General features: G+C 35.9%; 1 protein-coding gene across 1 annotated transcript in view; it reads left to right on the top strand.

Annotated features, from left to right (window-relative positions):
- The window catches only part of GCFC2 (GC-rich sequence DNA-binding factor 2), a 72,527-nt gene extending 63,001 nt beyond the window's left edge, over window positions 1-9,526 (top strand). Inside the window, exons 12-16 of the mRNA XM_019634445.1 lie at window positions 584-660; window positions 2,012-2,078; window positions 3,875-4,021; window positions 6,936-7,060; window positions 7,919-9,526. Of these exons, the coding sequence (XP_019489990.1) occupies window positions 584-660; window positions 2,012-2,078; window positions 3,875-4,021; window positions 6,936-7,060; window positions 7,919-8,036 (534 nt within the window). The 3' untranslated portion in view covers window positions 8,037-9,526. The remainder of the gene's footprint in view (window positions 1-583; window positions 661-2,011; window positions 2,079-3,874; window positions 4,022-6,935; window positions 7,061-7,918) is intronic.
- Window positions 9,527-15,716: the final 6,190 nt, after the last annotated feature.

Genomic DNA, 15,716 nt, shown 5'->3' with positions numbered 1-15,716 from the left:
CAAATGGCGAATAAGAATATCAGGATATTCAACATCACATTACTCAACAGAAAAATAAAAACTAAATAAAATATAAAATACAACTAAAACTCCACTAGAATTGCAAACAAACAAAAAAGTACATTTTAGTAAGAGTGTAGGTAAACAGGATTGCTCATACACAGCCAGTGGAATTATAAGTGGGATACCACTTCAGAAAACAATTTGTACAAAGTTGAATGTATAAGCATGAACTATATTCCAGCAATTTCATCCCTATTTGAATACCCATTAGAAATGTATGTACTAAAAAACATGTACAAGGACTTTTATAGCAACATTAATCATAATAGCCCCCAAACTGGAAACCATCTAAATGTCCTATCAGTAGTATTCATGCAACAGAATACCATACAGCAATGAAAATATGCTAACTACAGTGATAATGCAACAACATGGATGAATAAAGTTCTCTTGTACCTCGTTGATATTTTAACACCTGATTCTGTGAGTGTGTACAAATTTGCACTATACTGTTAAAATTCTTTTGGGAAAGATTTCTACCTATGACTGTCACTGATGCTTTTAAATTTTTAAATAATAGGATTTACTCAAATCCATTGTTTCAAGAATAAAGAAGGCAATAGAAGATGATGTTTTTATTCCTCTGTATCCAAAGAGGTAAGTAATGTTAATTTCTAGATTGTATGAAGTAGCTAATCATGTAATACAGATTTGTTTAGAATGCAATACAAAACAAACTATACTAAGTGTTTCAAAACACACATACATCCATTAAGATGCATATTGAAATTCCAACAAACATTTCTCAGTCACCTTCTATATGCCATGTATGAAGTTTGGCACTTGGACATGGGGGTTTTTTAATGTTCCTAAGAACATGACAAATGGCACAGCAGAATAATTAAAAGTACAGATTCTGGAGGCCAGATTCACCATTACTAGACCTCAGACCTTGGGCCTTTCTGTGACTGAAAATGTAAAAATGGGGCATTAAATTAATGCCTACTTCAAAGGACACTGAAGATGCAGAGTGCTCAGAACAATGCCTGGCACAGAGAAAGCACAGCATGAGGCCTAGGACATCACTGAAGGGCCAGTTACTACATCTGTGAATCCTGTATTTGCTTTAAATTCTGAAACAAGTAGTATCTGGTGCATGTCCATACATTTGCTAAGAAGGCATCAGCTGTAATAACGGATCATGAACTGAAGCTATCCAGCAAGTACTCAGAGGATAGAAGAGCTTAATGGAGAGAACAGAAAGGAACTTCTAAGCTTTCTGGTGAATTTGAATCAAGAAAACGTATACGTGTAAAACTTCTGCCCTGTTGAAGTTTGTGTTCTAATGTTCAGATAAATAATATATTCACATGGTTCAAAAGTATGAGTATATTTGTTAAGTTTTATTTATATTTCAAATGAAAAGTCCTATTCCCTGCCATTCCTGACCTCCATCCACAGGTTTTTGCCCTTCCTCCTCTATGCACGTACATGCATGCAGTAATAATCACTGTCTGTTTTTTTTATCTTTCCAGAATTTCTTTATGCAATTAGAATTAAATACTTATATGTGTTGTAATCTTATTTTTCCCTCATTTCTATAGCAAAGGAAGTATATTGTAAAGTTATATATTGTTTTATACCTTACTTTTTTTACTTAGCATATCTTTGAGAGCTTTTCATGTCATTATATAAGTAGTTTCCTCATTCTTTTTTAAGCTGTATAAATAGGCCATCATGTAGATATCCTGTAATTGATAGGCATATAAATGATAAACCATTACCAACAATATTGTAAATAATTTTATAGATATATTGTCTACGTGTGCAAGAATATCTTCACAAGGCATTCTCAGAAATGGATTTGTTGGGTCAAAGTATGCATGCATTTGTAATTTTGATAGATATCAGAGCACCTCCATTTATATTCCATTAAGGCTTAAAGTCTAGTTCCGAAAAATTAACAGTTGTTTGCATTTTCTCCTTTCTCTCTTTCATTTCAAATTAGTGCTGTAGAAAATAAAACATCACCACATTCAAAGTTCCAAGAAAGACAGTTCTGGTCAGGTCTAAAGGTAAGAAGAAAACTGCAAAAATACAAATAAATTTTTTTTCTGTTTTAAATCCAGTGTACTATAGAGTGAAGATGAGCAAACTTTTTCTGTAAAGGACCAGAGGGTGAATATTTCAGGCTTTGTAAGCCATATAGTCTCTGTTGAACTATTCAGCTCTGCCACTGTAGTTCAAAAACAGCCATGAACAATTTGTAAACAAATGAGCATGGCTGTGTTCGACTGAAACTTTGCTTATGGACACTGAAATTTAAATACAATTTTCACATGTCACAAAATTTTCTTATATTTTATTTCAGCCATTTCAAAATACAAAAACCATTCTTAGTTCACCAGCTCTACAAAAACAGGCACTAAGTTTGATTTAACCCACAAGCTACAGTCGGCTAACCCATGGTCTGAAGGGTGAAGGATGGAGTCACTGTTAAGTCAGTGGCAATAGAGGGTTGGTAAAGGAGAATGGGTGCTCAAAAGATATTTAGGCTGAGCCATTGAAAGGACTTGATGACTAATTGATTATATGTGAAGAATGTAGAGTGCTAGCTAACTTTCTGACTTCAGCAGCCTGATAACTTATGATGACATTCTTTGAGGGCATACTGGAAGAAGAACAGGTTTGGGAGGGAAGATAGGATCTATTTTAGACACAGTGAATTGAAGATACCTATGGGACAAATACAGGAATAGAGGTCTAAGAGGCAATTGGACATATGAATCTGAATTACAGGGGACAAATCTGAGCTGGAGATTTGAGTCACCTACATGTAGGCAGTATTTGGGCCGTGGTCATGAATGACAGCCTCTGAGGAGATTAGGTGAAGCACGAGAAGAAGGCTAAGTACAGACCCTTGGGAAACACTGACATAACAGGTGGACAGAAAAAGTGGAGTCTTCAAAGAAGCCTTAGCATGAATTATGAAGCTTAGAATGGTCACAAGAGAGTGGCATCAGGGTAAGCGAGGGGTTTTCAAGAATAAAGTCAGTGTTAAATACCACTGAAAAGAATTAAGAGAAAGACTGAAAATGTTTATCGGATTTGACAATGAAGAGGTCATAGGTGACGTCAGCAAGAATAGTTTCAATGGGGTGTATTCATATTTGTCATGTGGTTGAGTCCAGGAAAAGGCTTTTCAGGAAGAGGGAGCAACATCACAATGACTGAGTATGAAAAGCATTGCATGTTAGTATAGCGACATGTATTGTAGTTTAGCACTCAGAGTAATAAATATAATACTGGAAAGTGGGAAACACTATGCAATTCACAGAAAGATCTGGATTTAGAGGAGGGAAAGACAACTCATATTATTAGAATTTCTTTTAAGTATTTTACCCAAGTTGTCTCCAAACTTACAAGTTATTATTAATCTTATTCTATATATCAGAGCAATGAGGTTCTTAAGTTTGATTGATTTCTCAAGGTCACACACACTGGTAACAGTGGCACTGGCTTTAACAGTCCCTTATGAATCCTGGGGTTTTGTGGTCTTGCATCTGCTGGCTCTAGGTTTGGGGAGACTATGACTTGAGGAGGAGGATTACTGATCTGGAAAGACTCCAGCAAATTTATTTGATACAGATTTTGGGTGTCCTAGAAAATGAAAATAGGATGAGCAAATATGTGGAGGTTGGAAAGTAGCAGGTATTTATTTGGAAATGTTTTCTGTTTCTAAAATGGACAGTTCCAGCAGTGCTGATTGTAGTGAGAGTAAGAGTTTGACCAGCTTTTTATGTTTGGAGACTGTCCCAGTTTTCCTTTGGAGAAAAGGTACATGGTCACTTGACATTTTATTTTATTTTAGCTCTTTGGCAATATTCTTCTATGGGATGGACTTCTCCCAGATGACACCTTGCGAGAGCTAGGACTTGAGAAGCTACTAAATCGTTACCTTATCATAGCTCTTCTTAATGCCACACCAGGGCCAGATATTGTTAAAAAGTGCAACCAGGTGAGTTATGGAGGAAACTGTTCTAATTTTATCATTTTTTTAAATTCAATTATTAAAATCTATTTTGTAGAAAAATAATTAAAATTGTGTTGCTCACATAACAACAGACAAATCAGTTTAACATACCAGAAACCCAGAAGCAACCCCTCAATATTTAAAAATTACTGTACTGGTTAACTGTTTACAAAAAGAATGTTAGATCATTATCTCTCACTAAATACTTATATAAATTTCAGGTAAAATAAAGTATTAAGTGTTAAAAATGAAACTATAAAATATTTTACTAGGAAGATAAATGACTGTATCTGATGGTAAGGGAGTCCTTTCTGAACTTAAAAGCAAAAGAAGAACGATGAAAGAAAGTAATATATTTGATAAAAATATAAAACTCTAGTGAATCAAAAAACATTAACCAAAAAGGTCTCAAGATTATTTGATCATTGTTAAAACTGGAAAATGGGTTCATTGAGTTCACTATAATTATTCTTTCTCCTGTTGTTTGTTTGAAAATTTCTATAATAAAAAGTTAAAAAGAAAAGTTGAAAACTGAGAAATGGAAGTTATATAACAAGGATTAATATCCACATATAAAAAACATTCTTTACAAATCAGTAAATAATTCAAATATTCCAGTTAAAAATGGCCCAAAGACATTCAACAGGCAATTCACCAAAAAAGAATATACAAAATAGCCTCCACATATTTATGTGGAAAGATTAATGGACCTAGTAGAGAAATGCAAATAATACAGTAAGGATGTTATTTTACCTATGCATTGGAAAAATTTTTTACTGTTACTATTTTCATTATAATTTCAGTATTGTCATCAGCACAGGGAAACAACAGCCCGGTATTATGCCAGGGGCACATTCACCTGGAATGTGTAGTGCGGCGGTTCTGGGAGACAGTCTGCACCAGTGGAAGGAGGGATAACAACAGGACTATTGTAGCATTATTTATAATAGAAGATAGTTAAAAACAACCTGACTGTCCAGAAACATTATTATCTATCCATAGAAGTCATGTTGTTTAAGAATTTTTAAGAATATGGGAGGGCCGGCCGAGTGGCGCGTTGGTTGGGAGTTGGCTTGGGACACCAGCTCTAAGCAAACAGGGCCCCAGTTCGGATTCCACATGAGGGCCAGTGATGCTGCGCCCTCTACAGCTAAGATGGTGAACAACAGCGCGACCTGGAGCTGGACTGCCATGAGGCGCCTGCGACAGCGTAGGCTGCAGTGGGGCTGGCCGGCAGCAGGTGTGAGCTTTCGTAAGCTGCCATGAGCGGCCATCCAATGGCCGTGAGCGACTGCCTCTCCCGGGAAGAGCGCAATGATAATATACCAACATGGGCCAGTGAGGCGACGTCCTCCACGGCTAGACTGAGGAACAAAAGGACAGCAACTTGTCTGTTCCCCTCCCCCAGTTCCCCAATAAAACCTTAAAAAAAAAAAGGGGGAAAATATTTACCTTATAATATAAACTAAATAAAAAACAATATATAAAATGTTAAGTTGCAGTTCCTAGCCAACCATGATTTTTCTGGCTATAGTTTTTATATCATGTAGTTTTAAACTATTATACATTATCTAGCAAAAATGTAAAGCATCCATGCTGTCTGTTTCATGTTCTGTTTAGTCTCTCTTAACCCTAAGAGTCTCCCATGCAGAGGTATAGAAGAGGACACATGACATTCTCTCCACAGCTTGTAGCTAAAAAACCAGGCCAAAACAATGTGGTTTTATGTCCTGGGATCATTTATGGAAAGCTAGATGGTTTCATGAGAATTTTATTGAGACTTTTGATACAAAACAAAGGGAAAGCCAAGTGCAAATGACATTAAATTTCAAGCCAGTAAAGGCTGGTTTCATGTCTTTAAAAAATGAGATACAGTTTGCATAATAAAACTTGCAGGACTTTTTACCTTAATCAAGCAACATATCTGCATTTTTTCTGGATAATTGGAAAGGGTGATTAAGGAGTAGGATAAATCTTTTTCGTTATCTGTGTTTTCAGTGCTGCCGATCAGATTTATTTTAGAAACAGGCATTCCAGAACTTCCATTTAACACATTTTATAATAAATATGTGGTACATTTCCCCCCAACTTTATATAAGAACTGATCTTGATCTTACTAACTATAGCATAACCTGTTTGATTGTCCAAGACTTTGAATGGTTTTTCCTTCCTCCCCTTTTCTCTTCTTTTTATTCTTCCTCCTGTTATGAAGTTTTTCTCTTCCTTTGTTTTAACATTTTTCTGTTTTTATCATAACTTTCCCCCAAAATCATGTATTACCTTTAACATGATGATGATAAGTGGGGTTTTTTTGTTTTCTTTTTTCCAAAAGAAATATTGAATGCACATATGCTATCTTTATACTGCCATGAACATTTAAAAGCAATTTATTAGATTATAAGAAAATCAAAGCCATAATTACTGTAATTTTAAAATTCTGTATATCTTAATCACCTACTTGATTCCTTAACTCTAATTTGTTTATGTAGATCATATGTTGAGTCACCTTATATCTTAGTGAAATAATACTAAATGTATGTATTTTGTATTGACTAAAAATGTTTTGTGTCTAGAAATTTTTGGCATTTAGTTGTAAATTATGTTTTATACAGATTTAATGGTTCAAGAATATAGAGTATATATAGAAAGTACTACAAGTACCACTAGAGACTGTTCACAAAGAGTGACATTCTATTTGAACCTCTTGGCATTAAAATAAGATTTTTTTTTAAGTGTAAAACCCTTGACAAAGAAAGGGAGAATTTCAAAATTTATTTAACCATAAACTATAAAATGGGATAATATGTAACTTGCATGATCACTATGAGGATCGTGTTAGCAAAAATCCTTAGATGATAACGGTCGTTATTGAAAACCAACTGTATATTTTGATTAACAGATAGCAGCATATTTACCAAAAAAATGGTTTGAGAATTCTGCCATGAGAACATCTATTCCTCAGCTTGAAAACTTCATCCAGTTTTTATTGCAGTCTGCACATAAATTATCTAGAAGTGAATCCAGGTAATGCATATTTAATTGTACCCCCATATTCAGGTCATGCATATTTAATTGTACCCCTGTAAGCATAGTTCAAAGATTCTATTCTTCACAATTTTTAGAAAGATTTGTACTTTTATTATAAGAATCTGTTGCAACTATCACTGTAGTTAGTAGATATTTTCATATGCAAACTTTGGAATCACTATTTTATACTCACACCTCATGCATATTAGTTCATATTTTTAAATGTAAATCTCTTCCAAAATAAGCACTTCCAGAAAACTATAGCACATGGTAATTTAAATTAAAAACATAAATTAAAAGCCTCTTTTTAAGCATGTTTTCTATATGCTTTTAATTTTTCTGGCTATTTTTAAAGTGTCAACACTTTTTAAGTACAGATTTGCAGCCTGCTCTTTACCAACAGTAGCGGGATCTCTGTTTTACATGTCTCATTCACAGCATTAGATGTTTAGGGGCTTAAGGACAGTGTTGTTCTGGTAAACCACTTCTCGGGGGGGGGGGGGGGGAGTTAAAAACCCTGATATCTGTGGGATAAATATTCCCACCGAGGCTCCCACTATAATAGCCCAGACAGACTGGAAGCCACTCACCATAGCTCAGTTTCATAACTCAGATAATAGATTGTTCTGTGCTTTTCTGCTTTTTAAAGTCATTCGCATTAAGATTTGCCAGAGTACATCCACTAAATAGTCTGTATTCCAACTTTATAATTATGTGGAGAAGGTAGTATCTATGCTATTGAGATACTGGCCTAAGGTAAAGTTTTTGTTTTAGTTTAACAACTGGTGATTCACTGTACTCTCATACATTACATTTTTAAAAGTGAAAAAAATGCTGTTTTTGTTTATTTCTCAGGGATGAAGTCAAAGAAATAATTCTTATTCTGGTGAAAATAAGAGCTTTGAATCAAGCAGAATCCTTCATAGAAGAATATCACTTAGATCATCTTAAATCAGTAATTAAAGAAGTTTGAGTAACCTTTATAGGAAAGTACAAAAATGAGATGTTAATATAGTCACACTGCTCCTTTTTTGGAGCAGGGTGGGGGAAACCTGGAACCTCTTCTATATTCCTAGTAATGGAGGCGAGGATTTGGAAAAGAAAAAATGACTTCATCCCTCCATTCCTTCCACCTTCTACCTTCTGGTATCAGGAAAGGCTGCCCCTCCTGACTCTGTGCTGTTTGCAGGAATGAAGCACACAGGGGCAAAAGAGTGTAATATATTTCCCTTTGATTCTTTTGGCTGCTTTTCCAACTTAAGAGAGGAGCTGGAAAAGCCTTGCGTGTGGCTGCTTTGGCTTTGGTGTTTCTGTCCTGATCCATAAAAACATCTTTTAGTTCTCTACATTTTAATTATCTCTTTTTACAAATACCTTAAAATGGAAATCTTAATTGGAATGAATTATTTGTTAACTATTAAGACATTTTAAGGCTTTGATGACTAATGATCATCAAATTGTCCTACAGAAATCTGTACCAATATATTGTACCAACACAAGTGCAAGAGAAGCCAGTAAGCAATAGGCATTATCATTTTTTTAACTCACTGTAAATTTAATAGGTGAAAAAGATCTTATTTTAATTATTTGTTTTGGCATTAGAAAGTGAATGCTCGTTGTTTTTTGGCCATTAGTAATTCTTCCTGACATGTCCATTCATCTTTTTCTTTTGGATTTGTAAGGGCTTCATGTTTTAAAGATATTGGTGTTTTGCCCATCCTGTGTTATAGTTTTTTTCATCTGCCATTTTTCTTTTAATTTTGTGTATAATGTTTTTGGTATACTAAGTCATTACTTGTTAGGTTAGTTACTATTTTTTGTTATGTTGTTATTAGTGGTAAGCTTAGAGAAGAAATAGGTATTTTAAATATTCAAAATGTGTGATTCATTTTCTGATAAAATATTTGTATAACTAAAATCTGAGGCAAGATAACTGAATCAAAAAGTTGAGAATATTTTTCAAAGGAAGAGTTTAATAATAATTTTTCTTAAATCTGTTTGTAAAGTAACTCAGTGGCAACCCAACACATATATTTTGCATATTGTTGCACAAAAGATAATCAGAAAAAATTTGATTATATTATAGGATTTGAGCATGTGGCCTGTGACAGTATCACCTGTAGTTTTGAAGCTACATGCATTTTAGTAGATTGATGTGTTATTTCTATGGCACTGAAGACTCATGATTGACTTGAACAATTTTTAAAGTTATTTTAGTTACAGAAATTATACAGGAATAGATTATCTAGAAAATTAAAGCCATTAATGAAAAGCATTTCACATTATCACACAATTATTGTTACCAGAGATAACTGCTGTTTTCACTTCAGCATTACCCTTTGAGACCATTTCTCTATTTACAAAAATGGGGTGGGGGGGTTTATTGTTGATGTGAATGGGGCATACTTTATTGTATAAGAAATTTGTAATTTTTTACTATTAAAATGCACATTTGTAAGTTTCCCTCTGACTTTTGCATTTCTATTAAAGATGTGTTGATGTGTTCCCTAACATTTTCACTTGGACAGAGAGATTTCGGTTGCTTTTCATAGAATGGACAATATGAGATCTATTTTCTAAACTACAAATTGATTTAAATTTCAGTAGCTTTCAACTAAATTTCATTATGCTTGGAGTTTGAACCTCAAGATTTGTGTCTATCATATACTATAATGAAGGATATTCAAAAGCATTTTATATTTGAAGCTTGCCTAATCCTCAGTGTAGATTTTTTTTTTTCCTGTCACTGTGAAATAGAATGAACAGGAGGAATACAATTAGTAAGAACAGAACTTGGACTTAGCAGCTAATTGCACATCTCAATTCTTTCCTTGGAGTTTTTTCAGTTTTTTGTTCACATAATGAAATTTTTGGGGTGTCCGGTTAGCTCAGGTGGTTAGACCACAGGCTCATAACACCAAGGTTGCCAGTTTGATTCCCACATGGGCCAAGGCGCTGCGCCCTCCACAACTAGATTGAAGACAACTACTTGACTTGGAGCTGATGGGTCCTGGAAAAACACACTGTTCCCCCATAAAAATTTCTTTTAAAAAAAAACAAAATTTTTACAGAATGAGACATGACTTTTTAAAAACCTTTTTCATGATGGTTTAGGAACCAAAAAATGACCATAAAAAACACCTCAAACCAATTGATTCTTGCCTTTCTTAGGCTTGTGACAGTGATATTTATGTGGATGACTCCTTAGAAATGCTGTATGTGAAACAAAACCTGAAAACGATATTACAAGAAAAGAACAGACCAGTATCCATCATAAATATAGAAATAAAAGTCCTTAAGTATTAACAAGTTGAGACCAACAATGTATAAAAAAGGATAATAATACATCAAGCCTAATGGTTGTTCTAGGAAGGCAAGGTTAGTTTAACAATCGAAAGTCAATCAGTATAATTCACCCATGAAAAGAATAAAAGGAAAACAATATGAGCATCTCAGTGGTTACAGAAAACCACGTTGGACAAAATTCAACACCCTCTCCCAATACAAAAACAAGGAATATAAATTTCTGTCTGATAAAGAGCATCTGCAAAAACATCTTCACTTAACATCATACTAAATGGTGAAATACTAAATAAAGCAAGGATGTGTGCTCTCACCATGTCTGTTCAATGTTGTTCTATAGGTCCTAGCCATACAGTGAAGAAAAAGGCATAAAGATTGAAACACAAGCATTAACAAAGTCATTGTTTTCAAATGACATGATTTTTACCTAGAAAACTTGATGTACTCTACAAAAAAAAAAAAATAGAACTAATAAGCACATTTAGCAAGATCTTCCAAAAATCAAAACCTAGGGGCATGCTAATGGTCTGATCAGAAATTTAAATTTTGAAGACATCTCAATAGCAAAAACATCAGATACCTAGGAACAAGTCTATAGAAAGATGTGCAAAACCTCTGCTTTGAAGACTACAGAACTTTGCTGAGAAAATTTTAAAAACCTAAATAAAAGGAGAGATATAGCATGTTCATGAATTGGAAAACTCAAATATTAGTTAAGGTGTCTATTCTCCCTAAACTGGTTTATAGTTATGCAGTCCTTATCAGGCTTAAACAAAGTAGACTGATTGATTAAAATATAGTATACTAAAATTAAAGTGGAAATGCAAATAAATACCTTAAAAATAGCCAATCTTGAATAGGAAGAACAGTTGGAAGACTTGTTCTGATTTCAAGACTTACTGTAAAGCTACAGTAATCAAGTCTATGCTATTAGAATAAGAATAGATTAATATGTCAATAGAACAGAATCAAGAATCCAGAAATAGACCTAAACATAGGCAATCAAGTTTTGACCAAGGTGCCAAGTTAACTCAGTGGAAAAAAGAAAAGTCTTTATAACAATATTAGTGGAACAACTGAACATCTATGAAATAAAATGAGCCTACACCTTATTTTATATGCAAACAACCCCCTGCCCTCCCCTCCAAAAAATAGAGATGAATATAAATATTCTAAATATATAAACTCAGAACGAAAGCTTGTTGAAAAAAATATTTGACCTTGGAGTAGGTAAAGATTCCTTGGGTAGGACACAGGAAACACTAACCAAGAAAGAAAAGGTAAGTTGCACTTTCTCAAAATGTAAAATTTATGAAAAAGCAGTCAACATCTTAGGTCCTCTGAGAAGTGCAAATTAAAACCACGATAGACCATTTCACATCCACTAGGATAACTGAAAAAGACTAATATCAACAAATGCTGAGAATGTGAAGCCATTGGAACACTCATATGTTATTGATAGAAGTGTAAAATTGAACAACCACTTGGAGAACTGTTCAGCAGTTTCTTATTAAACACTTACTATACAACTCAGCAATTCTAAAAAACCTTGTATAAGAGTGTTGGTAGGAGCCTTAACAATAGCCAAAACTGTAAACAATGGATAAACTGGTGTATTTACACAATGGAAAACTACTCAGCATTAGAAATGTACTAATGCATGCAATAAGTAAATCTCACACTGTTAAATGAAAGAAGTTAGAAAATAATTCATTATGATTCAATGTATATTAAATATAAAAACATAACTGGAGTGATGAAGGAATGAAAGGAAACAAGGATACTTAAAATAGCAACAGAAATACTCATCTTCATTTGCATGGGGTACATGGGTGTATTCAGTTGTTAAAAACTCTACCTGAATAACACTGAATGTCAACCATAATTTATATATATATATCACAGGATGTGGCATACAGCATAGGGAATAGAGTCAATGGAATTGTACCAGCTATATATGATATCAGAGGGGTAGTAGATTGGGGAAGGGGGGGGTCATCACTTTGTGAGGGGTGTAAATGTCTCACTATTACATTGTTTTGTACACCTGAAACAAAAAATTTTTTAACTCATTGAACAGAAAATCTAAGATCTGTGTATTTTACTGTACTTTAATTATACACCAATTTTTTAAAATACCTTCTAGATCAGACAAGTGTCTGGAATAGTAAACTATCTGACAGTGTTACCAATGAGCTGAGAAGCTTCGAAGGCCGTACTGATTGCCCTTCATGATATTGTTTTCATGGATGTTAACTGACATCAGTGGAGGAAAACTGATAGGAATATCCAGAGATATTTTTGTTTTTAACATATGAATACACAATCCATTAGACAAGTGGTTCTTAATCCATTTTCTGCCCAAACACACTTACACCTAACAAATTTTCCATCTTAGAATAACTGCCCTGTAGTATTTCATGTTGGGGATTCAGGATGATCTGCTAAACAGAAATGTCCCAAGAAGATCCTGTAAGACAATTATAAACACTAATTTATGTTGCCTATGTTCTCTTACACATTCAAGTCTTACGGAGTTAGTCCAGAGAAATATGAATTAATGTTTGTTAGTGCAGAATTTACAGGCTTTTTATTAAGTGTCAAAAGAGCACTGAGGTTGACTATTCATTTGGATATTTTCATGTAAATTGTGTGACAGAATTAAATGTCTGTAGCTCCACGGTTCCCAAACTGCGTGCTGAGATGCCCTGGGGCACAGATGTGAACTCACAGAGGCATTGTGGGACACTTCAAATTGACAAAGGAGACAACAGTACTTGCCATCTGTCAGAAGCCACTGGAACTTACAGCTCGAGGTTGCTCAGCTTCAACATTAGATCATGTTACATTCGTTATGAAGACGATTCGTATTTGTGAAGCTGGGTTGTTAGAGGTTGCTGTGATGAAAAGCAACGGCCCTGTGACATGCTATGTGGAACAGGAAATGAGTACTAGTGTTCAGTCTGATTCCAAATTTTGATAAATCGCCCAGTGGCCAACAGCTACACACATCCCCATTAGTAATTATGATTTAAGGATGCAATATTTTTAAATTTATGTGTATTATGTTTGAATATTTGAACCTAAATGGCTATAAATGGCACTATTTCTTTTGGCCTGGCGTGGGGAGGACACCCTTGACAAAATTTCTGCAAAACTGACAGATGTGTGACAGATGTGTGAAGTGAGGAAGTTAGGAGCACTGATAGCTTGTTCATTGACCAACGCAGAACGTCCCTAGGCCTGTTTGGGCTTCTTAAGGCTTAAAGAATGCATAGGAAAACCATTTCCCTTATTGTGCTCTAATTTTCAGGAAAACATCTAGGATTTTTAAATCTTAAAAGGCTATTACAGATAATTAAATTTCATAAATATCTGGTTGGTCTGGTTTGCCTGGAATAAGGGGTTCCCCAAGATGCAGGACTTTCAGTGATAAAATTGGGGAAATCCCGGGCAAACCCAAACAAGACTGTCACTCTACAGCCTTCATTGGAAACAGTACCTGTGCGTTTTATTTAGCTGCCTAATTTATTGGGCTGTTGGAAAAGTCATGATGTATTTTTTCTGCTTTTCGTTGCAAAAATGTGTCATGACTTTTCCAACAACCTAATAGAGCAAAATGACCTGCCTTGAATTTCACCTTCATTCTGCTGTTTCTATTGGAGGCAGGATGTTAAGTACAGTGGTTCTCAAAACCAGCTATACACGTGAATCCCACGGGGAGCTTTGTAAAACACTAACATCCATCTCTCACCTTCCCATCATATTCTGATATAGTCTGGAGATATTATTTAAAACTAATTTTAAGAGTCCAGATTCAGACACTTCTCAGTTTTGACATTACTAGCCTCACCACCTATCTCCTATGCCACTTTTGACAAGCTGCTTACCTCTCCAAAGCTACGTTTGTAAAATAAAGTAAAAGCACCCATCCCACAAGGTTTCTGTGAACAGTGCCCGGTGTCTGGAACAATGGAGGCCTTCTAAAGGGGCATAGACTAACCTATCCCTGAAAACTGATAATGTAAATCATTTTTCTATTTCTAGTAGGAAAAACATGACTTTTTGCACTTCTAATTATACAAAAGACTCCGGGAATTACTTAAACCAATAACCACCCTACCACAACGTGATAGGGAGGTTTAGAACAATACACACGAGCAAAATGATGAGTAGATGGATCCAAGACCTTGTCCTCCCACAGAAACATTGAAAAACAAACAGGAGGGCTGGCCGAGTGGCACGGTTGGTGAAGAGTTATTAGCTTAAGAGTGCGAGCTCTGAACAAGGGGCCACTGGTTTGATTCCCACATGGGCCAGTGATGCTGCGCCCGAGCTGAGCTGCCACTGAGCTGCCAACAGGTGGCAGGATGGCTCAGCTGGTGTAACAAGAAGACTGCCTGTTCGATGGTGGGCTATGCCGATCTGCAACTAAGACCGAACTTGGCACCTTGAGCTGAGCTGCCACCCCGATGGCTCAGTGGATAGAGCGTGCGTTCTTAACAAGGCTGCTGGTTCGACTCCCGCATGGGATGGTGGCTACGCCCACCTGCACCTAAGATTGTAAAACAGCATCTTGAGCTTAGAGGCCACAAGCTGCCGACGGGCAGCCAGATGGCGACTGGCGCCCTCCACAACTAAGACTAAATAAAGAACAACTTGTCTGGTGGTCCCCCTCAATTCCCCACCAACATCTCCCTCCCCCCCCTCCCCCCTTAAAAAAAAAAACAAGAAAAAAAAAAACAAGGGCACAACCAACTTTTCATAATTCTGGAAACAGGCAAGAGTTTATGGCAACCAAGCAAATACTGAATCAAGAAATAGGCAGCTTTAAAATGGTAGGAAGTCACGAAGAGGGAGACATGTCATTCCAGACTTGGCCCTTCCACCCCCATCAAAAGAACAACTGAATTGTTCATGGACAAGATACCACCAAGAAAATTCTAGAACCGGGTGAAGCTGAAGCAGCTCCTGTACACAGAGACCAAGACAAATGGCAGGAAGGGCTACGCGCTGACCACACGGCCCCTCCCCTAGGCCAGGGCTGAGCCCCGCCAAGAGGTCTCCCGAGCCTACGTTTCCTCCAGTGGTAAGAAAGAGTCTGGGGTGCACATTCAGCTCCCCCACCATTGTTGGTCACTGCTTGGGAGTTCCAATCAAGTCTTACCTCACAGGAAAAGCCTGAACGGAACACCTGGAAGTTAATGGGTGAGAAACACTGGAGCAGATACAGCAGGTAGAGCTGACTGTCCGCAGAGCAAAGCCAGTGACACTTCAGGGAATGTGGGGTCCAGGTTGGCTTGAGTCAAGACCACACACAGCTTTCCGGGCTCAGAGCTGGTTCTCTTGC

The sequence above is a fragment of the Hipposideros armiger genome, unplaced genomic scaffold, assembly GCF_001890085.2.
Source record: "Hipposideros armiger isolate ML-2016 unplaced genomic scaffold, ASM189008v1 scaffold_1669, whole genome shotgun sequence".
Taxonomy (NCBI): domain Eukaryota; kingdom Metazoa; phylum Chordata; class Mammalia; order Chiroptera; family Hipposideridae; genus Hipposideros; species Hipposideros armiger.
This window is presented reverse-complemented; position numbering and strand designations above follow the sequence as displayed.